The 26,931-nt window shown below is 36.0% G+C and overlaps 1 protein-coding gene across 4 annotated transcripts; it reads right to left on the reverse strand.

Annotated features, from left to right (window-relative positions):
* On the reverse strand, positions 1-26,911 carry PPHLN1 (periphilin 1). Of its 4 annotated transcripts, XM_063309405.1 has the most exons (12): positions 26,680-26,911; positions 24,785-24,832; positions 22,529-22,611; positions 21,011-21,046; positions 20,413-20,484; positions 17,733-17,906; positions 16,169-16,230; positions 10,218-10,453; positions 8,422-8,498; positions 7,915-8,034; positions 5,146-5,286; positions 1-798 (listed from the first exon to the last, which is right to left on the reverse strand). In XM_063309405.1, coding segments are annotated over exons 2-12 (1,194 nt in total). In that variant the 5' UTR covers positions 24,786-24,832; positions 26,680-26,911; the 3' UTR covers positions 1-606. The 4 variants fall into 4 exon arrangements, with proteins under 4 accessions (XP_063165475.1, XP_063165477.1, XP_063165476.1 ...); XM_063309407.1 differs by lacking the exons at positions 20,413-20,484; positions 21,011-21,046 and having other exon boundaries at positions 10,257-10,453; positions 26,680-26,910; XM_063309406.1 differs by lacking the exons at positions 20,413-20,484; positions 21,011-21,046 and having other exon boundaries at positions 26,680-26,909.
* Positions 26,912-26,931: the final 20 nt, after the last annotated feature.

The raw sequence follows: 26,931 nt of genomic DNA on the forward strand, positions 1-26,931 counted from the left end.
TTACTATTAAAGACATATATTGTTTATACAACTGTACAAAGCTTTCAAGAAAATGCAAATTCTGATACTAACTCTGAAGGATTTTAATTACACAGGCTATTTCAACTTACAAAACCACTAAGCTAAACAACTAGCTTAATGGAACTGTCCAAACAATTGTTTCCAATGAAATTTATATAGCTACTCTAATTAAAGGCAACACATATGTAAAATTTACATAAATACAGTTGTACGTTCTATTTTATATACATTTATCAATATCAATAAAATTACAAAATGGTCAGTCATACTCAAATAGCCACCTGTTTCAATAATTGTAGCACCTCATATTGTTAAGCATTTTTGAAATATATATGACACGAACTGAACTATATTCAATTCAAATAAATATTTTCTAATCTGAACTCAGTGAAATGTAGAAATCTGCACTGAGATTCAAAAATGATTATAAGAATGCTTCAAGCATTTTGCTTTCCACAGTAATCCATGTTTTGCAATTAATTCAGTTTTATAAAGAGATCAAATGCAAGATGAATCAATTTAGAAGAAAATCGCTAGCAACCATGAACCAGGTAGCATTTATATATGAATAACCCATAATTTATCTTAAGGTTCTTCAAATTCTTGATTCGCAGAATCATATTCTTCAATGAAGTGTTTAAGTTCCTCAATACATCTCTCACCAATCTCGTGCAAATTTTGTCTCAAAGAAAATTGGATGGGCTTTTCTAATGCAGGGTCTTTTTCAATCAGCATCTTCACCACAGCACCAAAAGTTTCACAATCCTGCCGGTAGACCTAAAAAATGAGTTTTAGAAATTCAGGCAATGAAATACATTATTTTATATAATCTACCCCAAACTGAAAACTAAAGCTAGTTATATAGACCATCTCCAAGAATGTGTAACTTTATATTTCAATTTGGAATGAAGAAAAATGTTTTTATGCCTGTTTTCTGAGATATAAAACCAAAGGATTGGAAATTCTCCACAGAAAATACTTCTATTTACTAATCTCAAACACAAAGCAGTTAACCTTACTGACCACAGATACAAATAAGCATGCATAGGATTTCATTTTAAATAAACTTCCAAGATCCCAACTGATTCAGGATCCCTGCATTCACCATAATAATGGGAAATGGAAGAAAGGGATGGGTGGAGAAACCTGATATACAAAAAAATTCTTTGTCTGAAAGAGTTGTGCAGAATTCTTGTGCAAAACCAGATCATGGTCAACATTATTACTTTCATTCTATTTCAATTAAGCCCGGTGTGTGTGAGGGAGGAGATAAAGTATGTCAATAATACCATTTGGAAATAATAGAAAATGTATAGAGAAACCCATATAGAGGAGAAGCAGCTATTTATTAAAAATCCTGATTTTGAACCTGAAAAATAACCATGTACAGTTCTATCTGTGGAACTGAGTCCAACAAAGGAACTGAATATTGTAGCTGTGCTGGAATTGAGTACTGCTTTTCCACAAGTGTCACTGAAATGAAATTATATGCCACCCTTCTATATTCTAGCAAAAACCTGAAAATATATTCATCTAGGTGTAACTACCTCAAGAAATTGGTCACTGGATTTCCACAACATTTGAAGTGTCTGCCCCTCCTTTATATGAGTAGAAAAACTTTATGATGGCATAAATCATAGCTAGATAGGATTCTTTCAGCTTAAAATGGCTTTAACTGATTGTCAAATATAAAAAAGGCAAAAGTAAACATTTGAAAATACAACAAAGAGTAATTCACTTTTCACTATAGGAAGGACCCACCCTGCAAAATAATTACAATAAAAATAACAAACTATCTGAAAGCTGTTTCCTAAATCTCTCCCATAGTAAAATTGTTCTCTATCAAAAACAGGAAGGGTGCTGGTTTATCTTAAAAATTGTTTGCATAGTATTATTTGCTAGCTAGAAATGCATTGCTAATTCTGGTTTTCTGTTTATAGTCCACACAGGAAGGAGTTTTAATTTAGACACATGTAAAGGAGGCTGTGGGTTAAGCCAGGGTGGAGTTCACTGTGCAGGCTTGGAAATATATCCCATTTTTACTGGAGATAGCAATGGATCTTTTTTTTTAAGATTCATTCCAAAATTCCAGTAAGGCCTAACCCTACAAACTGCATTTTTCTTTACAGAATAGAAAAATCTATGTGACAAAGTAGTTCAAATATCAGGTTAATATTAAAAGGTGGGAAATACAAATGAGTAGTTGAAAATTTGTCCTGGGTTGTTTACCTTATATTTCTTCTTAATTTTACACAGTTCCAAATGTGTATTTAGACAGAGAAGAGAGGTGGCAAAGCTGACAGATATTCATTGGATACATTGTAGAAAACACATTGAAGAAACAGCATGAAATAAGTTAGAATTGAGTATGTATGAAATCTTTCAAGAAGGGCTTTATTATTTTTTTTAAATAGTTAAAAGTTTGTTACTCTGCTAACAATTGTACATGTATGGGATGCAAGATAGCTCACATTACAGATGGCTTGGAAATTAGTTGGAAGTATTATTATGGTATATTCCTTCTTACAATTCCTTAATTTGAGCTAACCATTATTTAGTTTAATTACTTTAGTTTAATTAGCTCTATTCAGTTTAATTAGCTAGCCATGATTTGGACCTACTCTCTAAATCAGAATTAGAAATTTCCCAATTTCCATGTAAGAGAATGCTATGGTTTACCCAAACAGAAAGATAAAAGTTCATGTGAATATAAAAAGGAAAGGGATGGCAAAATTCTTGGAGTTTGCACACATATGGCGACTGCTCTAGCTCAGTTAAGGCAGTAAATCACTACAATGTTTCCTGTACAGTAATAGGAAGCATTCATGAATGGATATACACTCTCTTCAAAAAGTAGTATCGCATTCAATTATTTAAATTCTGCATGATGAAACAATAATCATATCATACAAAAACAAATGTATTTTAAAGAAAGAAAGTAAATTATTAATACAACAGTAAGTGCTCTAATTAAAAGAAATTTAATTGAATCGAGTTTCCATATATCACCTAAACATGAATAAAAATTCTTCAATTTAATTTTATTGTTAGGGTTTGGAGTGAGATGCTAAGGACTGGAAAAACTATATATACCCCCCACCCCCTTTATTTAGTTTTTTTTTGCCTTTTCCCTAAGAAACAAAATATGTTTCCTAATGTCTGCATTTTAAATGATAAGCTGGCATGGTAAGGTAAAATTATTAAATGAAATGGTTAAGATGTGATAGAAATATATGTTTGAAAATGCAGCAGATAAAGAAACTAATACAAAGTGTTTAAAAAGCTTCAGTACTGTATTGCAATGAAAGTACATAACAAGTCCTGCATGAAAATGGCAAAAAAATCAGTAAAGGAAGCCCTTTAAACTCATAATAGTGATACAGCCAGAAAATGCAATGGATCAGGCATTCTAAGCCTTGGTTTCCCCATCTTCTTCTTAGTGCTTTTTCTTTTAAAATTAATACTTTGTTTTCTGTATCTGATAGAGTGGAAGACAACATCTAGAAAATATAATTATGTTTTTTCTCTATTTTCAACACTGAATTTAAGAGATAGAGGCAAAAGGTCAGTCTATACATTTATCATTATTGACTGATTAAAAAACTATACTTTTCAAGTGCGTACACCAAACACTGCACACCAAATATTAAAAATGTAGGTTATAGAACTGCATTATATAATGTAACAAAATGGTATCAAAGCACTTTGTTAAAAGTATATTTTATTCCCCCCCATACAAACTTTCTCTAAACTGTTTTTTCTCCAATCCTTCAAAATTTCTAGAAATTTTGCTTTCTTTTCTAAACTGCTTTTCTCAATATGCTGCTCTTTAGATATGCTGGCCATGCTGCAAGTTGTGGTCCCAGTACATGCAGAAGGCTGCACACTGGGAAAGATTCAGAATAATCATTTTTAATAGAGCCTAAAATAGATGTGGGTCCAAGCAGCTGTTATTACAGCTTCACAGAAGGAATTAAACATACTGCTCTAGATCTATACAGCTTCATTCTGCAGATGACTAGCAAGAGCAGCTGCCTCAAGTCTCCGCTTATTTTTAAACTCCCGTTAGCATGCGGTGCCTGTAAAAACCTATTCCTATTCTACAAGAGATTTACTGTACTTTCCCAGTAACAAGCACTGAAATTAAAAACAGTGTTATATGATTTGAAGATGGAAGGGGAGTTAACGAATTTTTACTGTCAGTATTTACTACTGTCCGTTGCACCAGAATAGTTAATAGAAGTTCACAAAACAACAACATTGGAGATAGTTTTTACTCTATTCACAAGACAACCATTATTAAATAGCATTCTAAAATATAATCATCACAAAGTAAGTTGTAAAGGTACTGTGAAAATACCACCTTATACTTCCTAAAATGAACCAAGGTCTTATTTAGACAGTGAAACTAAGTACATGTAGTCCTTGACTTATGACCACACTTGGATCCGGAATTTCCATCATAAGTCATTGCATTTGTAAGTTGACTCACCATGTGACCAGACCCAATTTTATGACAATTTTTACAATGGTCGTTAAGCAAATCATGGCCATTAAGTGAATCATCACAGTCATTAAAGTGAATCCACTCCCCCAATTGACATTTTTTTGTCATTTTTTGCTGGAAACTGGCACAAAGGTCACAAATTGCAATCACGTGACCACAGGATGCTGCAACTGGTTGTAAATGCAAGCCAGTTGCCAAGCACCCAAATTGCAATCATGTGACCTCAGGGGTGGTACAAAGGTCTAAGTGTGAGTACAGGTCATAAAGCACTTTTCCTGAGGCCACTGTAACTCTGAATTGTCATTAAATGAACTGTCATAAGATGAGGACTACTGTAACTAATCTCACTAAACATTTCTATATACTCTCAATCCAAAAAATGTGCTACTTTGTTAGATTTAACAAAAAACAAGTAGTTAAATCTTTTCTGTACTAAAATGTCACATTTATTTTAGATATTTATATCATTCTAATAAATTTGCTACTTAAATCATCATATATTTTAAACTATGTTGTGTAAATCAACTAAAACTTTCAGTCAAATTGTATGGCAAAGTTAATTTGGGGAGGGAAAAACCTTCACAAGTATTCACAAAGACAATCAAAATATGGCTTACTTGTTCGATTTCCTTCGTCTTTGCAGCAATTGCTTTTGAGCGACTAACATGATGGTTATCTTCAAATAATTCACTGTTGTCTGTTACACTGGCACCTGTTTCTTCACGGTGTTCCAAATATAATGGGTCTGAAGATGCGGCCTTTAAAAAATGAAGAGTAATTTTATGTGGCTAAAACCTAATTATATAAAATATTCTTAAATTAAATACATTCCCATTCAAAACTTATCAAATCTGGATTCTTGTATTTCAAGCAATCTTCGCAGTTTACATTAGGAAAACAATCAAATATATTGTACTAATGAAATACATTTATATAGTTACATTAAACCAGATAACAAAATGTCTTACAAATTGTTGGGTAAACAGTGCATATTTCTGATCTGATTTGTTGTGATAGCAGCCAGATGTATTTTACTGGAAGTTTTAAGACATTACCTTTCAGATTTTAAATATTTTAAATATTTAAATAAAACAATGAGTACAATTAAGTAAAAGCCAGTTGCACTGAGTGGTACATACAGTTTTAGTAATATACTGCAGTTACTATGGAAGACCACTGAGAAGTTTGAAAAGACCTATAACGAAGTCCATAATCAAGCCTTTTCAACAGAAGCTGCATCTGTGTAACACTGACTGCTTAATCTTCAAGCAAATTTTCTCCTCTTTGGAGCAGAGCTATGCATTTTGGTAACAAGCTGGATCTTGAACTAGCTGTGAATTTCTTTCCATCTTTCTGAGGATCAAATTTTAAATTAATGCTGAAAGGCCTAATCAGATACTAAAGAAACATTTTAATCAGATAAATAAGCAAGATTTGCTTATGACAGGAGATAACATAATGCAAGGATAAGGAGAGTACCAGCTAGGCATGTGTATCAGAGTGGGGGTGAAAGTAGAAGGAAGTACAAAGTACAGTATGAAAGACACTGTCCATCTTCTGTTTGAAGCATTTATGCACAGTCTGAACCCACATTCATATTTCTCATTAAAGCATAGTTTGATGCAATAAGTATAAGCAGATGTACTCTCAAGCAAACCTCAGGAATTCCCTTTGTTTCTCCATTAGTGGGTGGAAGCAGTTCAGAAACTTTCATTTACATTGTTAGTTACACTTGTTGCATCATATGACCTGGAAATATGGAGAAAAGCCAATCTCATAAAATTGATACAGGTAGTCCTCGACCTATGACTATTCATTCAGCGATTGTCTGAAGTTACGACGGCACTGAACGAATGGTGGTTATGACCAGTCCTCAGAGTTCCAGCTGTCCTAGCACTCTCTGTGGTCATGTGATCATGAGCTAGGTGCTTGGAAACCGGTTCATACTTACAACCAGTTGCAGTGCCCCACAATCATGTAATTGCCATTTGCAACCTTCCTTGCCTGTTTCCCCAGAAGTCAATAGGGAAACGGCAGGGAAGATTGCAAGTCACCGGAGTAAGTCTCCCCTACTCATGCACCCTCCCCATTGCCCCCCCATTCTCGCACCGCGTTGGTTACCCAGAGACCCTGGTGCATTGTCCTTGACTGCGCCGCACCCCTACACCACATTCCTGCCCACCCTCCCCAACCCAGCCCATGCCACACCACATGCACCCTCCCTGACACACATCCCCGTTCAAGCTCCCCAACCTGTTCGTGCACCACTCGCACCCTCCCTGACTCATGCCACACCTCTCAGACTCCCCCTCGCAATCCTCTCTGACCCTCGCCACACCTCCCCTGCAGCCCTGCATGCACACATCTCTACCTGGCAGCAGCCACTTACCTGCCTGAAGGCCTGGGACTTGCAACTTCTTGCTGGCTTCCCCACTGGAAAGCCAGAAGGAAGTTGCCTCACCTAATGACCGTGGGATTTGGTTAATGGTGGCAAGTGGGACTGCAGGGATTGCCACCACTAAGGCATGCAGTTGCACTTTATGACCGCATTGCTTAGCGATGGAAATTCCGCTTCCAATTGCTGTTGTAAGTGGAGGACTACCTGTATATATTAAACCAACCAACATAGTTTGTTAACTTGGAAAATATTATACTATCCAGTTAACTAAAAACCTAGGCTTTAAAACTCTGCCATCCAGTTGTGTGGGAGAAGGAAACTGGTTGTTCCAGCTCATGCATGACAGTCTCTCTCACTACAGGTGGTAAGGGAATTAATCTGGGATTACTGTTACCACTAATTATTGCTGTTGTGAATGGCTACTTGCTTACCTTTAACTTCACATAAAATAGTTATAGGTTGCATTTTTTATATTTCATTGCTACTTAATTTTTCTTTACCATTGTCTTGGCAGCCAACTGAGAATAATACTTGATAAATCTCATTACATGAATTCTACTGCTTCTTTAGGGATGTATAACATTATTTGTTGAATTTTGTTCACACCAACATGGTTCTCTCACTGGAAATGTGCACTTATAGTTTCATTTCTTTAAGAAAAAAAAAAGATCAGAAATTCTGGCTAAATGTAATCAATAAATATTGGTTTTACAGAAGTGATCCAAAATTCTGTATTACTAAATTACCAAGTTGTGACTGTAAAGTTGCACAACCGTAAAGATATCAATTTAGTAATATGGTAAGGTTAGCAATTAGGTAACTGCATTCATCCAAAGTACGTTACTTATTATCTTTCTATTCAACCTATTTCACATGATTGTGGGCACAAAACTGGAGGAACTGAGCGACAGACAGAAGGGCAGAATATAAATGAGTGAATAAAATAAATGACCATGGACAAAGGTCTGTTAGTGTTATTTTTACTCACATCATACTCTGAAATTTCAGGTACACTGCTTGCCTCTGCTGTTTCTGCTTTTTCAGCTGCCCATCGGCTTGCAGCCTCTGCAAGCTCCTTTTCTGATAACCTGCTACTTTTGTCTAAGGTCTGATGAGAAAAGAATCCCAAAGGGCAAATGTTGAAGTTGTATACAATAAGGTAGAAACATTTCAGTGAACAGTTTAAGAATCCTTAAGCAAACTCAAACATATTCCTGCAGCAAAAGCTATCTATTGGATCAAGAATGTTTAAATGTTCTGCCAGCAGAACTCCCCCAACAACAAATCTTCTGCAGAGCACCGGGGAACTCTCCAAAATAAACTAAGGGCACATGTGAACCAAGATGTGGAAGAGACTAACGGAAAACCCCACCACACGCTTGCTTAATGTAATACTTTAAAATATATGCACAAAATCAAAATCAAGGAGAAGCATGTGGCACAAACCTTTCCCATTCAAATTATTTTTACTGCCGAAACCTAATGATAAACTTACCTTTGCAGCTGGCACTGCTGTAGCTCCTGAAGGAGATGCATCTCTTGAAGTCTTTGAAGTCTGAGTTGAGGACCTCTCTTATGTAAAGATGATATAAAAATATGAGCAGAAAAACATTTTAGCCTGTGTGACTAAGTCTATGAAGGAGAAACACTGAAAACATGTTATAAAACAACTAAGATGATTCTGTGAGTTGAATATGGGTTAGAGCAGTCGTTCGCAAACATTTTGGTCTCAGGAGCCCTTTACATTCTTAAAATAATTGAGGATCCCAAAGATCTTGTGTTTAAGTGGGTTATGTACTATATTAGAAATTAAAAGTGAGAAATGTTGAAGTATTTATTTGACTTTACAGACCCCCTGAAAGGGTCTTGGGGATCTCCAGGGGTCCCCAGACCACACTTTGAGAACCACTGGGTTAGACAAATACTTTTCAACCTATAGATAGTGTTTCTCAACCTTGGCAACTTTAAGCTGTATGGACTTCAACTCTCAGAATTCTCCAGCCAACATGGGGAAACTTCCTCCTCCGCACTGCTGCCATAGTCTCAAAATGCTTGTCCCTAACCTTCAGTCTTCAGCCACTGACCTCCACATAGCTTTTTTGTCCTTTGCTCTGCAAGCAGCAGCAAGGAAAGGAAGACGCTAGAAAGAAGCTTTGGTGAGTCATACAGTAATTGTCTGGCCCAGTGTTTTGCTTTGGGGCAGGGGTATAATGCTTACTGATCCTTAGATTATGGGTGGAAATGGGAGAGGAGGGATATATATTTAAAATTAATTACAATTATAACAGAATATTTTAACAAAGTTTTTATCATTCTTAATTTGGACCATACAGCAATGGTTATCAGCTACATAGCTTTGCTTTATTTGAGAGTCATATTACTTCACTTTACTATCTTCCTAAAATCAATATTGATTGTATTGTATTACGTCTAAAAGCAATTTCACTGCAGATCATAAAATCACAATTATTTCTTATTATATTCCTAACTCAAGGCAGTTTCATGATGCAGAGATTGCTCCCCAAACTTCCAGGGACAGAAGTACTGCTCAAGGGATCTTACACTAAGTGGAAAATTATTTCCACCAATTAATGTTTCCTCCCAATTTCCCAGCATCATCTCCCTCATTGTTCCAGATTACTTTCCCCACCTTCCTGGGAGCAGTTTTGGAGATACAGATGGAGTGGCAGGGATAAAGAAGAATGTGCAAATTCTCTTTTCCTTCCACAAATGGAAAGAATCCTTCCACAATCAGTTAGATAAGAACTCTTTGGATTTTACATCATTCTAGAGGGATACCCTTGTTTAACTTGTGGCTTGAGCAGCATAGGAAAATACCATATGTAGTAACACCCAAAATATAAGGAAACTGTTGGATTATAGATCTTCTTATATACCTTGTCAGAAAGACACAATTTTAATATAAAAAATCTCAATGAAATGTGAATTAGCAATAAAATATTGCATATTGACAAAAGGTATGTACTGATATGATGTTCAAGATAATGAAACTACTTGTTTTTCCTCTCCATTTCCTTCCCATACCCTTTCTCTGCTCTTTTCCCCTCTGCCTTATGTCCTTTTTAGACTAAGGTGTTTTTTTTTTTTTTGGTTTGCTCATTACTATGCAAAACTGCTACTTGAAATATTCTTTCACTTGAGAAAATGCAAAACTACATGGTGCAAAGGACCGAATTCCTCCGGTATTTAGTATTGTAGATTTTCTTTACGGGGGTAGCCATGTCAGCTTATGGCTTTGTTTTCTTTTTTCAATAGTTAATCCTACATTACCTTGTTGGGAAATATTTCTTTTATGTAAAGATGACATACTTCTGCTATGGAAGGCATAGGCTTTGCTTCTATCAGGCGAATAACTTCGACTGCTGACACTGGAGCCAGATCTGCTGTGAGGAGATTCTCTCCTGCCAACCGGTGATTCTCTGAAGTAAGGGGAATCCCTTTTATGTGGGGAGCGATCTCTTGCATAATGAGGATATATAGGTTTCCGCCGAATGCCTCTGATCTCCCTTTAAAAGTCATCGCAATAAATAAAGACATTAATTTATTTAGCAAGAGTGCAAAATAAAGATTGATCTTCTCCTAAACTTTTCCTTAGAGAAAAGTCAATTCTCGTACTGTCAAGGGAGAAATGCAACAATGAAAATCTGTATCTATCCATCCATCCATCCATACACATACACAAATGACTTAATCGCTCCAACAGAAAAAAAATATCAAAATGTACAATGGAAAGAGTTACAGTGTAGGAGGCAAGTTCAAATTGTGAACAGCTTCAAAAATAATTACTGCTCATTTGCTAATTCATTTTACAGATTTGGAAGATTTTACTCCAATTCAAACAGGACCCTAGTTTTATCTTATTCTTTAATATTTCCCCATGAAGAAAAAAAAGATTCCATACGTTTTTATAGCTGGAAATCCTTCCTTTTCCATTTTCTTGGATTACAGTAATAATTGTCTAATCCCATTCACTAAATACCAGGAAGCAGAACATTTCCTGGTGCAGCTCTATTAACTTTTTGTGAAACATTATAATTTACCCTTATGGAAATCAGGTTCTTCAGGAAAAAAATGTAAGATTTCCTTTATTTCATACTATTTCATGTTTGTATATAATGACCAATTTAAACACAATGAAAACAAAATTCCACCCACTAGGAAACTCAATAGCCAAAGTTAATGTTGCACCTGGCCATTAAATCAAAGCACAATATATTAGGAAAAAATATATATAAGGATAATAAACAAAGCTTCAAACTGTAGAGATACTCATAAAGTTAACAAGTGTGGAAACTCACACTAAGTAGATCTAGATTAGGACTGTCTGTTACAGCCAGGAAATACATAAAGGGCTACTCTTCAGTGTACGGAAGAGTTCTCACCTCCTCTCTAGGCTTTACAGCCGTTATATTGCCATGCAATAAAAGGGAAATATTTAAAGCAAACTGAAACACAAGTTGCTTAACTGCTTACTTCTGTCTCTTTCAAATAAATGCTGTAAGTGCATGACCTGCAGAGAGCCACACACAGATTCAGCCACCGAATTAAGGGTAAAAGGAGGAAAAGAGACCTCTAGTGTACGCTGGAGACTCTTCCGCGTTGAAACAAACACTACTGGCATGAAGCTTTTTCCAGGATTGTAGCTAACAATAAAACAATCACAATTGCAGTACCAACTTAGCAAGATACAGCCTGAAAGGATCATAACCAAATGCTTGATTCCAAAATATAGGAATTCAACAGAAAAGGTTCTATAACACCCAAAAAAGTACAAATCTGCAGTCTTCATTGTAACTAAAATGATTCAACATTATTGAATCATAGATTCAACATTAACCCAATCGTTTTGTCTCTACTTATTTAATATCTAGACATGCATAGAGCTAGAAGTATGTGTGTGTGTCTGTGTGTAGCGCTTACAAAAGAAAACCAACAGCAACATATTACAAAATATCCAGCATTAAACAGTATTAGTATCTGGAATGTGTGCTATCAGATTTCCAAAACCCTTGTCTTTTTATATTCTGCCTCTGTATCTCCTCTTCTCCATTTCCTCAATGTACTTTTATTTTAACTCTTTGATTCCTAGAGTATTTTTGCTCAGCTTCCCTACCTTCTCAGTACATTTATTTCTACCACTAGAACTGGCTGACTCAGGAATTTGACTTTCATTATTTCATACTATTTATAAATATTTGAAGATGTCAATAATAGCCAGATATGCCATAAAAAACTTTAGGTCACTTATAAATCTGGCTGGAAAACAAAAAGCAAGCACTCCATTAGCAAAAAAGTTAGGAATTTCTAAAAACCAGAACATGGAAATAGCATCAGAGAAGTGCTTAAGCAAAGTTTCATTTCAGATGAACTGAGAATCTAAGGTGTAGAGAGAAGTAAGCATATGGGTAATTCTCAGTCAGATAAGACATAGTTTAACACATAACCATCACTGTTGAACCTGCCACTGTTTAACTATACATCTACTCTGCTAGATGGAAGTCAACAGGCATTTTCCCCCAGTACATAAAACAGCACATTTGTGATGGTGGTACACTGATATAGGAAAGTATTCTACCAATGAATAGAACTGTCATGAGTACTGATAGTGAGCAGGAGGGGGCCCCTATCCAGGGGGGTATGCGTAGTACTGAGGAGTTAAGCAGCCATTCAGAGAGACAGATCAGATCCACCTTAACTTTGGGGTTTATCTGTCTGGGTTTTTCCCATGCTTCTTCAGTTTGTTAGGATTTTCTGTCTATGTAGCGGTAATAAAACACTAGAGACCTATTCCTTGTCTCAGCGTGGTTCCTGGCTGTTAGGACAAGAACTCTGCAACTGGACCACAAATGAATCCATCTATATGCCAGGCAGGCAAGCATGAAAGTCAAGTACACCATGAACAAGGTTGATAAAATTGGTCTCTTTAAACAACAGGGTTTTTTTGTTGTTGCTGTTTAGGTAAGAATAATATTGTTAATATAATTTTACTTTGGTAATCAATAGATTAAAACTGGTTTATCTACAAAGATTACAGAAAATATACTTTAATTCAAAGTCTTTCATATCCAGAGATACTTTTCATATGGATTTTCATTCACGTAAGTCTACTAAAACTTAGGAGTTAAAATGTTTAAATGTATGTGGAGATAAGAGATCAAAGCCTGTTCATGGCTATTCTGTCATTCTTCAAATAAATCGAAGGATAAATAAACCACTGAATAGCCCAGGTATTAAAGGTTACACTAACTAAGCAACATGAACCATACTAACAAAGAAGGGGGCAATTACTTCACAATTCAAGAAAATTATAAATTGTGTGAACTATTGTGATCAATTGTGTGAACTTTTTCAAAGTATTTCATTTCATAAGAGGAATCAAATTATGCACATACCTATTTTGTATAGTGAAAAGAAGAAAGTTTTTCATTTTTATATATAGAAAACAGATAATAAAGAAGACAACAGACATACATAAAAATATATTATGGCTGTGAAAAGTATTTTAAGATGTTCTTCACGAAGTCCCATGCTCATGTACATATAGATAAGATTTCTGCTAGACCAAAGCAAAACAGCTGTACATTCACATCACGCTAACAGACAGCTAGGGGCAGCCTTTGAGGCAGCCACATCAGCCTTTGTAATGATACAGCTGCTTGGAGAAGGGGTTTTCTATTCATGAAAAGCAGTTTTATTAAACTGGTTTATTGCTAGGTGTTTTGAGCTATGTTTCCATGCTCTTCCTTGCTATTCTTACCATAGCAAGTGTGTCACCATATCTCAGCCATAAGCTGGTCAAACTAGCAGTTCTAGCCAGATAGAAAAGCTATGTCATATAACATGAAGCCTATGACAAAGAGGCTGAACTTCTTGACCTCAACATTCCTTAGTCCATTCTGACTGTGACTCTCTTTAGTTCTAGTTTGATCTTTAAAGAGTTTGCTTTAAAAAACTATTCTAAATGTACAGATACAAATTGGCACTTAAAAGTTTGTTAACCCTTTTGAATTTTCAGTATTTCTGTATCAATATGACTTAAACTGTGATCTGTTCTCCACAAACGTCCTAAAACTAGATAAAGAGAACCCAATTAAATAAATGAGTAAAAAACATTGTACTTGTTCATTTATTTATTGAGGAAAATGATCCAAAGCTAGATATTTGTGTGTGAAACAACCCTAACCCTAACCTTTGCTTTCTGTAACTGGTGTGGCTCCCTTAGGGCAGAAATAACTGCAACTAAACATTTCCAACAACCCTTGATCAGTCCTGCACCTCGGCTTGGAGGAATTTGATCCTGTTTTTCCTTACAAAACAGCTCCAACTTTAACTTTTAAATATGCTGCAAAATAACTATCTGAACATGTATAGCTTACTTTGTCAGCAGTAGCCTTTCCAAACATTCTGCACAAGGCAGAACTGCCTTTTAGAAATTTGGCTTTCATTGTTCTATTGGGTAGTCTGCTCTTTCTAATATAGAATATATTCAATATTTATGAATACAGAAAGAGCTCTTATATTTATTATAGCAGTTTAACTCCACTCTATGTCCTATGTTATCAGGATGGTGTTAAGGTAATTAAAAAACAAAATCAATCACAATAAAATAATAAATCATAATATCACATCAAAGGCATAAACAGTATAGAAAATTAAAAAGAATAGGCAATCCTCGCTTAACAACTGTAATTGGGACCAGAATTTCCATCGCGAAGCGATGTGATTGTAAAGCGCGACGTCTTGTAACTGCATCGCTTAGCAATGGCAATCCCGGCAGTCCCCAATTGCCATTGTTAAGCAAATTACCATGGGTTGTTAAGGGAGGACTTCATGTGATTGCATTTTCTGACTTCCTGCTGGCTTCCCCATTGACTTTGCTTGTGGAAAGCTGGTAGGGAAGGTCAGAAATCATGATCATGTGACATGGGGACCCTGCGACAGTTGTAAGTCTGGGCCGGTTGCCAAGCGCCTGGATTGTGATCATGTGACTACGGGGGGCACTGCGACGGTCATAGCTTTGAGGATCAGTTGTAACTACCACTTGTTCAGCATTGTCATAAGTTTAAACAGTCACTGCATGAGTGGTCATTAAGCAAGCACTACCCGTACTCCAAAATGAATACCTTCATTCCATCAAGTCAACATTAATCCTTCTTGATACTAGAGACTGAAACTGCTCTTCAGAAACAAATTATCTCTATTTTTTAGTTAGTTTATTATTGTAGCTTTCAACACATTCAGATATTAAGCTATAAAAGGCATATGCTCAATTAATTAGCAGCCTTACTTATTACTTTTGTACATGGGCATTTTGCAGATATTAATCAGATAATTTGTTACAGTATTCTTCAGGTTAACATTTCACTTAAGGTATACCCTAACTGAAGTCTGACCATTCAAAAAGATTATAAAGACTTAAGCCTTGTTATACCAATCAACACATACAGGTAGTCCTCATTCAGTGACCATTTGATGTTACAGCAGCGCTGAACAAGACTTACGGTTGTTCCTCATAGTTGTGGCTGTTGCAGCATGCCCATGGTCGCGTGATTGTGATTCAGGCGCCCAGAGTCCCGTGATGATAGGAGATGGGCAGGGACAAATTGAATGAATGAATGAATGAATGAATGAATGAATGAATGAATGAATGGATGTTGCAGCGTCCCACAGTCACATCTGCAACCCTCACTGCCAGCTTCCATAATGCACTGCCCCCAAACTAATCCATTCCAATTTTTTTTAACATCCTGCTTCAAGTACCCAGAAGTGGTCATAGTATTCAGGTGAAATTTAGTGTAGAAAAAATAAAGCTATTACTTCTCATGATTTGGAATTAAGAGAAGAGAGGAAAGGAAAAAAATATATTTTCACAAGATTTATTCATGATATTCTTGTGATGCTTTCAACTTTATGTGTTTTGGTATCTTCAATCCTAAAATTAAACTAGCTAGCAAACATGTATTTTCCAAATTTCAAAGCCTGGTATATTTACCTCTTTGAAATCATGCAGCACCTCATCTATGCTTTGGAATACTTTTCAAATGACAATGGTTCTGAGGTTCATTAGCCAGCTTTTTTGGCAACTGTCACTGAAGACTTCAATTTGCTGGACTGTTCTGGGTGTGTCTAGTCAAATCTCAGAGTACCAGTTCATTGCTTTGATTCTATGTTTTGATTCTAGAGACTTCAGAAGTTTATGTAGTTAAATTGAAAAACAATACCTATAATCAGGCGGCCGACTATCAGGATAGTCTTCCCTTGACCATCTATATCCTGGATCATCCTATAAAAGAGTATTTCAGCATAAAAAAAAATTTAGTTTCAAGAGAATAATTTACTTTAATTTCATATATAAAATAACATATCTGCTAAACAAAAGCTGGTAAATCCAGAGAAAATAAAGCAAGAACAATAAAAGGAAATAAAGAGGGGAATAAATGAACAAACAAAAACTCCTGTGAATATATGTGTGTGTGAGCATACAGAGAGGTATATACATGCATACATGGATATATGTAGCTACACTATACGTGAGTACAGCATGTGACATAACTCATAGAGTTTGATGAACTGTGCCATCAAACTGAAGATCAGTTCACATTTTCAAAGAAATGTGATGGATTATGTTAAAAGATATTTTCTATTACGAAAAACGTTGTTAATATACAGTATCTAAGCAACTGTAACCAGATTTGAATAAATGTATATTTATTTGTAGAGTTTTACAGGCTCTTGTTGCTGATTTTTTTAGTCAAATTTCCCAAATATTAACTTTATCAAACAATAAACTAATAACTAGTAAAGGTTTCCCTTGACATTAAGTCCAGTCATGTCCAACTCTAGGGGGCGGTGCTCATCCCCGTTTCAAAGCCGAAGAGCCGGCGTTTGTCTGTAGACACTTCCGTGGTCATGTGGCTGGCATGACTACATGGAACCTGCCCGCCGAAGTGGTACCTATTAATCTACTCACATTTGCATGTTTTCAAACTGCTAGGTTGGCAGGAGCTGGGACTAGTAACGGGAGCTCACCCCGTCATGCGGATTCGAACCGCTGACCTTCTGATCGGCAAGCTCAGCAGCTCAGCGGTTTAACCCTCAGCACCACCGCGTCCCCTATTTCTCAAACCATTTCAAGCACAATGCATGGTATTTGCAGTTATTCTGGAACTGTTTCATGGTTGAAACCTTTGTGAAACTCTGTACCCAAAACAGTTTGAAACAGGGTATTTTACACATCCACTACCAATAGGAATAAGCCAATAGCAATAAGACACTGTGAAACACCACTTTTGTGATTTCTTCAGAAATTGATTAAAAGAAATTAATTTAGCACTGCCACTAAAAATGGCAATGTATAATGCAATTTTAAAGAGAAAAAGAAAAACCTATCAAACAAATATTAAATCCAAAAATAAGAGGCTGATTTATAATATTGCTGTATAAGACATGCCCAGGTAACATTACTAAAACAGACTGATGATTGCTATGCATCCAATGTTGCGCTTGCCTGTCGAACAGACACTGTTTGTGAATGAATTCCCTTTTTCCTCTGAAGCCCAATGCTCTTTCTCAAGTTTTCTCCAGAGAACTAAGAAACCTTAAGCACTAATTTTCAAGATTTCAAAAGCATGATTGCTTTACTACAATATTTTCATGGCATTACAGTCCAAAGTTTAAATATCAAAGTTATTTCCTTAAGTGCTATTCATTTAACACAGGATTGTACCTAATAATGGTGTAACATTTAGCTTCCACCCACATGCTGGTCAGGCAAGGGAAACTCACCATTCTATGTGGCAGTCCACTTCTTCTTTCGTGGGCAAAACCTCGACCTTCACCATAGTCTCTATAGCCAACATGAGCATGACTATATTCATATCTACTGTAGCCTCCTTCCCCAGGTCTTTCTGGAAGTGGTGGCTTCTTGGGTGCAAAGTTGACTACTCGATGGTAGTCATCCTAAAATTATATACAATACCAATTTTTAAAAATATATTATAAATAATAAAAATAAACTGAAAGATTAAAATAGACACTGAAGTTTTAATACAGCCAGTAAATACATTAGAAATCAAGATACATCCATGTTTTAGTTCATGCCTGTTAAAGAGCAGATAAATGAAACAGCCCGAACCTAACAATAAGTTGAAAATAAGTGTGTTTAACTGAATAATAGATTGTGATATTAGGCTCATAAAAGTGAACAGATACTTGCACTAAATAATGTCTATACAGTTTAGTATCTTCTACCATATTATAAAATCTTTTATAATTTGAACATTGTTGAAACTGTCTGTAACATTTTTAATTACCTAGCTGTAACTGTTTGGGCCTAAACAGAATTTAGAAAAATTAGAATTTAGAAAATTCAGAAGCAGAAAAACTTCTTCCATTACATTTCCTTTTCAATATTTTAAGGAAGCTTTAAAGCTTGCTATTTCTCTTTAAAATTCTTTAACATTTCAAGAATAATTTGCACTTATATGTTATTGTCTGTATCTTTTTTGACTTAAATAGTTTCAAAGCAGCTGTTTCATTCTTTGATAAATATATAATTATGCTGCAATAACTTGCAAACTGAAGTTTTATGGTTCCATACAGCTTTATAGATTGTAATTTGTAAATTAATATATTTTAAAATGAATACTTCTGATTCATAGGAAGAATGGAATTACATTTTTTTTAAACTGACTTCCAAGGTAAGCATACATTTTTATCTAAGACTATAAAAGTTTCAGAAGACACAAAGGTCAGGAGTGACCATAGTATTCTGTGTTCAGAAATGCTCTAAACTTATTTCTCTTAATAACAGGATGTCGATCATATAATATCCTGTGTCCCATGGCAAGCCAGTTATTATTCGGAGAAGACTTCCCAAAGCAGTTTGCGATATGAGATGGGGACAATACTATTCAGAGTAAAAATAAGCCTAATTGAATACCAAATCCCCACACGCCTGTAAGAGTTCTTTATATAACCAAAAATACAGTATTTTTATCATTCTTACATAGGTAATATGTTGTAAAAAATTAATTGTATACTAACACTTTATTTGGCATTTTTGCAATTCACTTTGATGAAAAATAAATTGCTTTCAAATTTTCTTTTGGACATGAAGAACATTTTGGTTAAATTTTCATATGTGGGATGTAGAGGTTTTGTATTTACTATGGTTACAAGTCAGTCAAGGGGTGCATGCGCCACCTTTCATTATATAGTCAACTCCCATCATCATAGCTTAATAAAAGTGCAGTCATGGACAGACATGTAAAACAAAACAAAAGAATCCACCAACATGTAACAATGATCAAATAAGCTCAAAAGGTTTTCAAAAGAAATTCAAAAGCAACTTGATAAATCAAACAGGGAAAAAAATATTTTGGAGGACAAGAAAACATCAGAGGAACTGTAAGACATATTTTGGCATAATATTAGTTTAAATGTATTGCTGACATTAAAATAAGGATGTGACATTTGTAAACAATTCTGAAAGTGGAGTTCAACAGTAGCTGAAGTCTAATTTCTACTTACATTTCCTATGGGCAGCCTGTAACTGCAAATTATTACTGAGAAGCTATAATAGGCCTCAGCAGCTCAGTTAGGCCTGCCAAATTTTATTTTAAACAAGAGAATTACATATTAGACTGGAAGGTTAAAAAGGTCAAGTTTGATCATTTATACTTCTTCTATTGGTTTGCAACGATAAATCTGTGAGCTGGCACGTAAGCCATTAATTAGAAGACTCTTACTAAAACTGATATACTTTCATCTAGGTACTGGGCTGATGGTAAGCCAGACAACAGCAATAAAGATCACTAAAGGTATTAGAGCTAGTCAGAAGAGGAGGATTTTAGAGACAGCTTTTTCTGAATAGCTTCTGGCTAGAATGACAGCAGAAGGCAACTGGCATCAGGAACCTGGAAGACTTCTGGAAACCAACTGCAACATATTCTTTACTTTGCATTGTATGTGTCTGTTCATTCCACACTTACACACTAAGGCCATACTGGAATAACACTAATGGAGCAGAAAATGGAAGATTTCATTAGAGCTTATAATGGGAGCAGAATTTAAAAGAAAGATTTAAAGAGAATTGAATCTGAGATACAATTAGCATTGTTTGGGAAGGTTTAATGGGACAAATATCTCTATGTTGGTGATATTTCCACCATAAAAAAAAAAAGCAATATGTGTTGTTAACTAGAACACGTGCAACCTTTTCAGTGCTATTTAGGTTCTGACTGTATCTCCAATTTAACTTGATTATTACAATGCGGAAATTTATCAAAACCAAAGCTACTTAGAACACCTAAAACAGGTCTTCAAATAACATTATCAGATTGACTGAAATGTATTGATCCTTAAAAGAAAAATGCTCAAATTGCTGTCAGAACTGCATTAGCAAATGGTAGTTTTGCCTTTCTTAGCATCCTATTGCTGATTGATTACTAAGAGAACAACTGACTGTCTGACTATGTCTGTACTGTTCAATTTCATTCAATATCCAGCATGCTGAAAATGGAGAGTATTCTGGTTCCTGTAAAAAGAATTAAGAAATATCACAAACAAGCCAAATTTTTACTCTGAAATGAGCATACACTCTAATATTCTGACTGCTACAGCTTTTGATTTCATTTGTTCAAGTTACTGTATTTACAAACATTACAAAATATTTCTATTCTAGCTAGATTGCTGATAGTTCTGTTTCCACTGGAATCTCAAGGAATTACATTTACCGCAGAGTCTTAACTGCACACATTATTTCCTGCATATCTGAAGGAGGGAAAGATCTGGAAGCACTTCTTCTACTTGGGGTCTTCCAGTGCTGCTCACTTCAGGGCACGTGATAAAAGTGAAAATAATTGGACAGCTGCAGAGGTATCTTAGTACCTAAGTGCTTCAAGGTGTTATGCTACCAAACAAATTACCCATACTTAGTTATCAAACCAAACAATTCAAAGTATAATTGCCACACAACTGTGCAAAAAGCAGATAAGCTACTAATGTTTTCCCAACACCAAGTAAGAAATAAAACAGACAACCTCAATAACAAATGCTAATACCTGGAGTCTTATGCTGTCAAATGTATACTGCATATCCTGCAAACACAATAATTTGGAAAGATTTTTCAAAATACTGTTTCTTAGCACAAGGGCTCAAATTAAAGGAATTTACAGATATTCTATGTCATACCTTCAACATAATGTTCAGGATGGAAACCCTACAACATTAATAAAACCGATGATAGAAAAACAACTTCAAATACTATGAAAATTGAATGATTTATGATCAATAGATTTAAGAATCCTGGTAAAATAAGATAGCATTTGAGGAAGGAGTATTAGGTATGTTTGCTGCCTTGAGTTATTTATAAAAATAATAAAAGCAGGATAATAAATAAATAAATGGCCATAGTGATTTTTAGCTAAGTTTTCATAAGTGTACTTTTGATCACCTCATCTCTATGCTCTGGACTTCAAATTTAAATTCTTGCTCAAGATAACAGTATATATGGGAAATACATAAAACAGGGAAAAAAACTTTTTCTGCACAGAATAACCATTGCTTTTGGCATCATTCCCAATAAACATAGACTTTCTGATGGATTACAAAGAACTGTGGTACAAATTTGAGACTACTCTATCCATTGAAATACGAAAATCTGCATTTAAAAAGAAAAAATATTACTTTATGCAGTTAAAAAAATCAAACCACTCCAAAAGTAAGATACAGGCCTGGGCTTGTAACAACCACCTCCCTGCTTTCTCTTTTCGACTCCAGACCCTTAGGGAATCTGTATTTGTCCAGCTTAGGGATCCCTCTATTTATGCCAGCCAAACAGGTTACACCGTGCAGTAGTATTTTGAGGCAGCTGAAAAGACTGCCCTGGAGAAAGGAAGGAAACTTTAAAAAAACAAAACAAAAATAAGCTCAGCTCATCTACATCAGAATCCAACAAATGAACTATGGGCAGGCAAGGGACCGCAATTACCATTTTTTGTGAGGCCAAGTACCACAGTAGGTAAAGAGAAACAAAATTGGCAAGGCCACATCATTACCATGGGTGAAGTGAGGATTTCTCTCCCACTCCCAGATTAGAAGAAACTCTTGTGGGTGTGGGTGGGTGTGAAGTGGGGTTGGGGGAAATTATATACTGATTCTTATCCACTGGCATGGAAGGGAACTCTGTGAGCTGTAAAAAATAAAAATAAAAAGGCTTCAGGGTTGTATTTGTCCCCAGGGGCCACCATTGACACCAATTGTATATAAAGCATTTGTTTCTCCTTCTCTCTTCTCCATTCTAGGGTAAGTATGACATTCACATGTTCAAATTAAAAGTTATATTAAACAGCATTTTCCAAAGCCCTTCACAGGTATTTAAGAAGGAACATTTTAGGAATGATACAAAGTTTTATGAAACACAGAATTCACTGTGAACCACCATAGATTTCCTAACTGAATATTTATATGTGAACTCTAATCCCTGTAAGTTTGAGATTTTAAATTTAAATTTCTAATCAACAGCTAAAGAGGTTAAAATATTGGGGGGGAATCCCCACAATTATTAGCAATCTGCTTACATCAGGACGCGGAGGAAGTCTTTCTCGTGGTAGTCTTTCATAGTCATACCGCTCAGACCACATTTCATCTCTTCTATATGCCACTAAAAATAAAGATGTTATCAGTTAAAAGGTGTTTAACCTGCAAGATGTATATTTGAGTAACTATTTATTAACATGAAATTATTTTATTTACATAATTTTGAGCTGAGTTACTCAAGTTCTACTTTTTGGAGCTCAGATGACTTTCAGGCAGAAGCAGAAAAATACATTGGAGCAAGACTTTGGTTCATAGTAATCCTGTTTTTCTTGAGGACAGATATTTGTCTTGATAGTGAGAAAGAGCAACAGAATTGCTGATAAAATGGGCCAATATATAAAGAAGTACTCCCCATGCCAAACAATTTTGGGGGATTTTCATTGGCCTCCATAAAGTCTGACTTTCAATAAGACTGAAAATATGCTAGAACAAATACAGTGGAAAATTATTTTCACAGAAGTCTGCCCCTTGTCTATGATGTTCTACAGGGTCGTATCATGTTTCCTACAGTCTTGAACATCTACATGAAACTGCTTGATAATCGGCTGGATGAGGGCGAACAAGAGGATACAGAGATACTGTATATCTCTGATAAACCCAGAGAATACAGAGATACTGTTGGCAAGGAAAAAGTTGGACTCTGGGACAAGATGAGGGACAGGATGAAATTCAGTTTGGGAGTGCTCCTGGACTCCTTGTTTCTCTTGTTGTGGCAAGGATAGTTGCAGAAGTATGCTTGTGTGCCAACTATGACCCTTTTGAATCAGTCAGTTTTAACAATGGTTATCCAGAACTTGATCACAATCCTTACAATAAAGCAGCATTCCTGAAATCTCTGGGGTGTCTGTTCCTTGACCTGTCCTACCACAAAGGGCTTACATAAATTTTGAAAACCTGTCCAAGTTTCTCTGTGTCCCATGTTACACTAAACAAAATCAAGGCAGGGTTATTTTGAGTTTCTTTCTCATGCTTCCTGCTATCTCTGAATTGTGTAATCTCTTGTCCAAGCTCTTCTTTAACAGCTTCTTGTACCTTCAGAGCACTAAATTTCTTTACAGCCCTTGACTTAGACTAGCAGAAGAGGCCCTTCAAAAAATGACCCCACTCCCAGAAGAGTAGCTATCGGAGAGTTGGAAAATGCTACGCGGTTCTCAAGCAATGAAATGAGCTCCCTAAAAAGGGGTACTTGACTCCTATTCTCATAGCATTTGGGAAGATAGGAAAAAAACATCTTTCACCAAGCGTTTTTTAGTTTCATGACTGAATTTAATTTTGTTTTTTATTTTAACTGCATCAATTTTATTATGTTTTATACTCTACTTTTTATAAGCTCTCTTCAATGTTGCAATAAACAGGAAGACAATGTGTAAACTTAATAATAAACAAAAATGCTCTGAAAACTCTAAGGTTCAGTCTTTTTAGAAGTTTTTTTTTATTATTTGTAATTGGGACATCTTCTATATTAAAAGTTGTTCTCTAATCCCTATCACTGAACATATTTTGATTTAAAAGATCAAATCTACATATTGTTTTCCTCTTAATATCAGAATAACATGAAATCCTTAAGATTACAAATAACATTTGTTCATGATTAAAATTAAAAATATTGAAATGATGATTTGCAAAGGCACAGATTGTGCACTGCTGGTTTAGGAAATTACAGGTAGTCCTCATGTAGTGACTACTTCGTTTAGTGACCACTCACAGTTACAATGGTAATGAAAAAATAACTGTACAAATAATCCTCACATTTACGACCTTTGCAGGTCTGTAAAGCAAAGGAAATCTGAAGTAAGATCATAAGCACAGTCATTATTTCACTTAGCGACTGCTTCACTTAACGACCAAATTGCTGGTCCCAATTGTGGTGCTAAACAAGGACTGCCTGTACTTAGTAGAATGAATAGGCTGGATATAAAACATTTCTGAATGGAACTTCCAGTATCCACTAATGGAAATTATTGTCTCTGTTTCCTATTCTTTCCTGCAAGTCCCACCATCTCTCAAAAATCTGCTATCTAGGAGACCCACTAAAACAGAATTCAACTAAAGGAACAAAATTCTTTCCCATCGCCCATCCTGGCAGCAGGCTATCATTAACAAGCAATGATCAAACCATAAAGCTAGAATGTAGAAGTAGAGATAAAAATAAGCTTAAACTGCATAATTTGCTTCCACCAGAAGTCATTCTAGTTCCATTGTCAAGAAAGATAGCATTTAAAAAAAACACTACTTACTTCTGTGCTTCTTTCAACAATGCTTTATAATCCCAATCCAACTAGTTCCTAGACATTCCAAAAACAAAAAACAAAAAAAAACAAGCATGTTATAAAAACCGCCAACAATTAAAACCCCAAATGAATAATCAAATACACTTCATTGGACCCAAAGAAGTATAAACACAAGGATACTTATTCAAGGGGCCCTTTTGTTGCCCCAAATCAGCCATCCTCTCCAATTAGAAGTTGAATTTCTCTTGCATCTAATTCATGGAGGAGAATATGAGGACTCATACCACGGCTTTCTATTCCACCCATTCATTTCCCATTCGAACAACAGTAGCGTACTAGCCCAGCTCCTTACCACCATGTTTAGAATGTTTAAAAAGGGAATGATTTTGCTGAAGTTGGGTTGTTCAGAACTTAACCACCTCTTACAATAATTTAAGCCCTAATGCAATCTATTCACAAAATCCAAAAATGATTGTTTGAACCATCTGCGACTTGTGACTTCCTGCTGGCTTCCCCATTGATTTTGTTTGTTAGAAGCTGGCTGTGAAGGTCACAAATGGTGATCAAGTGACCACAGGACACTGTAACCATCGTAAATGCACACTGGTTGCCAAGCACCCAAATCGTGATCATGTGACCATGGGGAATGTTGTGACAGGTACAACTTTGAGAACCAGTCATAAATCTCCTTTTTCAGCGCCATTGTAACTTCAAAAGGTCGCTGAATGAGCAGTCGGTAAGCGAGAACTACCTGTAATGAAGAAAGGCTTTGTATCACTTCAGTGATTAGTCATCACTAATTGTGTGTTGTTGCTATGAAAGTGCTATAAGCCACTATGGAAAAGTTGCCCTAGATTCAAATGCACAGAAAACAATGAGCTGTAGATACTTACATCTATATTTGGTTGTGCATCTGATTTTACCTTTGATTCTTGATATGTAAGGTTTCTTTAGTAATATAGGGCCAAGGGAATGGTGAAAAATAAAGAAAAAAAAAAGAGAAAGAGTTCTTGCTCCTCTTTTCATTTTCCCCTTGATGTTATTATTTAATACTTAAATCAAAATACTGTAATTAAACATATTTTTAAAAGGTCTTGCAAGAACAATGAAAAAATAATAAAACACCTTTTTTTGTGATGTGGTGGTTAAAGTGTTGGACTGGGAAGACCCATTCAAGTGCATCTTTAAGTATGGCAGTTCACTGGATAACTTTGGGCCAGTCACTATCTGGCAGCCAATTTACTGCAGAGAGTTGTTGTGGGTAGAAGATATGGGGGATAGAATTTACGGCTATTGCTTTAGCTCCTGAAAAAAAAAATGAATAGAAATCTAGTAACTAAAATATGATTTTAAAAATAGTTTTTACCTGCCTGACTGCCTGTGGTAGGTGAGGATATAGCACCTAGGAACAATCTGTTCACTGGCTGTTGAATACAGTTCTTTGACAAAAATTCCCAAACTGAGCACAACATTGAGCATGCAATGAGTAAAACTAATGAGTTAGCTTTAACACCTTCAGGGGACAGCTCATTATGTCGGTGACAACCATTAACTAAACTGTTAGGCACGAGGTTTGGTGTACTGTACTAAATTACCTCGTCAGTTAAGAAAGTACATATCGCGCGTGGAAGGAATAAAAGAGTCATCCAGTACACGTGCAGTAAGAATTTACATCACAGGAAGCTAACTTTCATGCCTGAAACGCTAATTCCCAATAACGAAAGTTGCACGAAGCAGCTTTCTTCAAGCCATACTCAAAGCCGGATGAAGGGCAGGAGCGGGCCAGAGCCCCAAGTCCTAAGCAGAGCTCCACGTGAAAGCCAACCCGACCGAGCGAGCCGGCATCCCTTCTAAACGAACGAGCCCAGGCCAACATGCCACCTCCTCCAGAACACTCTTACCCCTCTAGTCCGTCCACCGGGCGAACACGGCAGGCGCTGTAACAAAGCAGGAGGAAACGAAGCCTCCGAAGGTTAGGGGGGCCCAGGGGGGCCAGAGCACTTCACTCGGGGCGCGAGAGCTGAAGAGAGCTTCCAGCGAAGGCCGGGGCGCTCGCCCGCGGCGCGTACTTCGGCTCGCCGGAAACCCAACCAACTCACCCGCCGCAAATCAAAGCCTCGGCTGCACGGCGGTGTGACCCGGAGCTTCCGGCG

Source organism: Candoia aspera, chromosome 7 (genome assembly GCF_035149785.1).
Source record: "Candoia aspera isolate rCanAsp1 chromosome 7, rCanAsp1.hap2, whole genome shotgun sequence".
Taxonomy (NCBI): Eukaryota; Metazoa; Chordata; class Lepidosauria; order Squamata; family Boidae; genus Candoia; species Candoia aspera.

Bases quoted from the DNA above. Each gene is read 5' to 3' on its own strand.
- PPHLN1 (XM_063309405.1), bottom strand. The intron at 21,047-22,528 runs GTAAGCAGATTG...TTGTGTTTGCAG, and splicing joins GACTTCCTCCGCGTCCTGAT to GATATGCAGTATACATTTGA. The intron at 8,035-8,421 runs GTAAGTTTATCA...TTTTCTCATCAG, and splicing joins CAGCAGTGCCAGCTGCAAAG to ACCTTAGACAAAAGTAGCAG.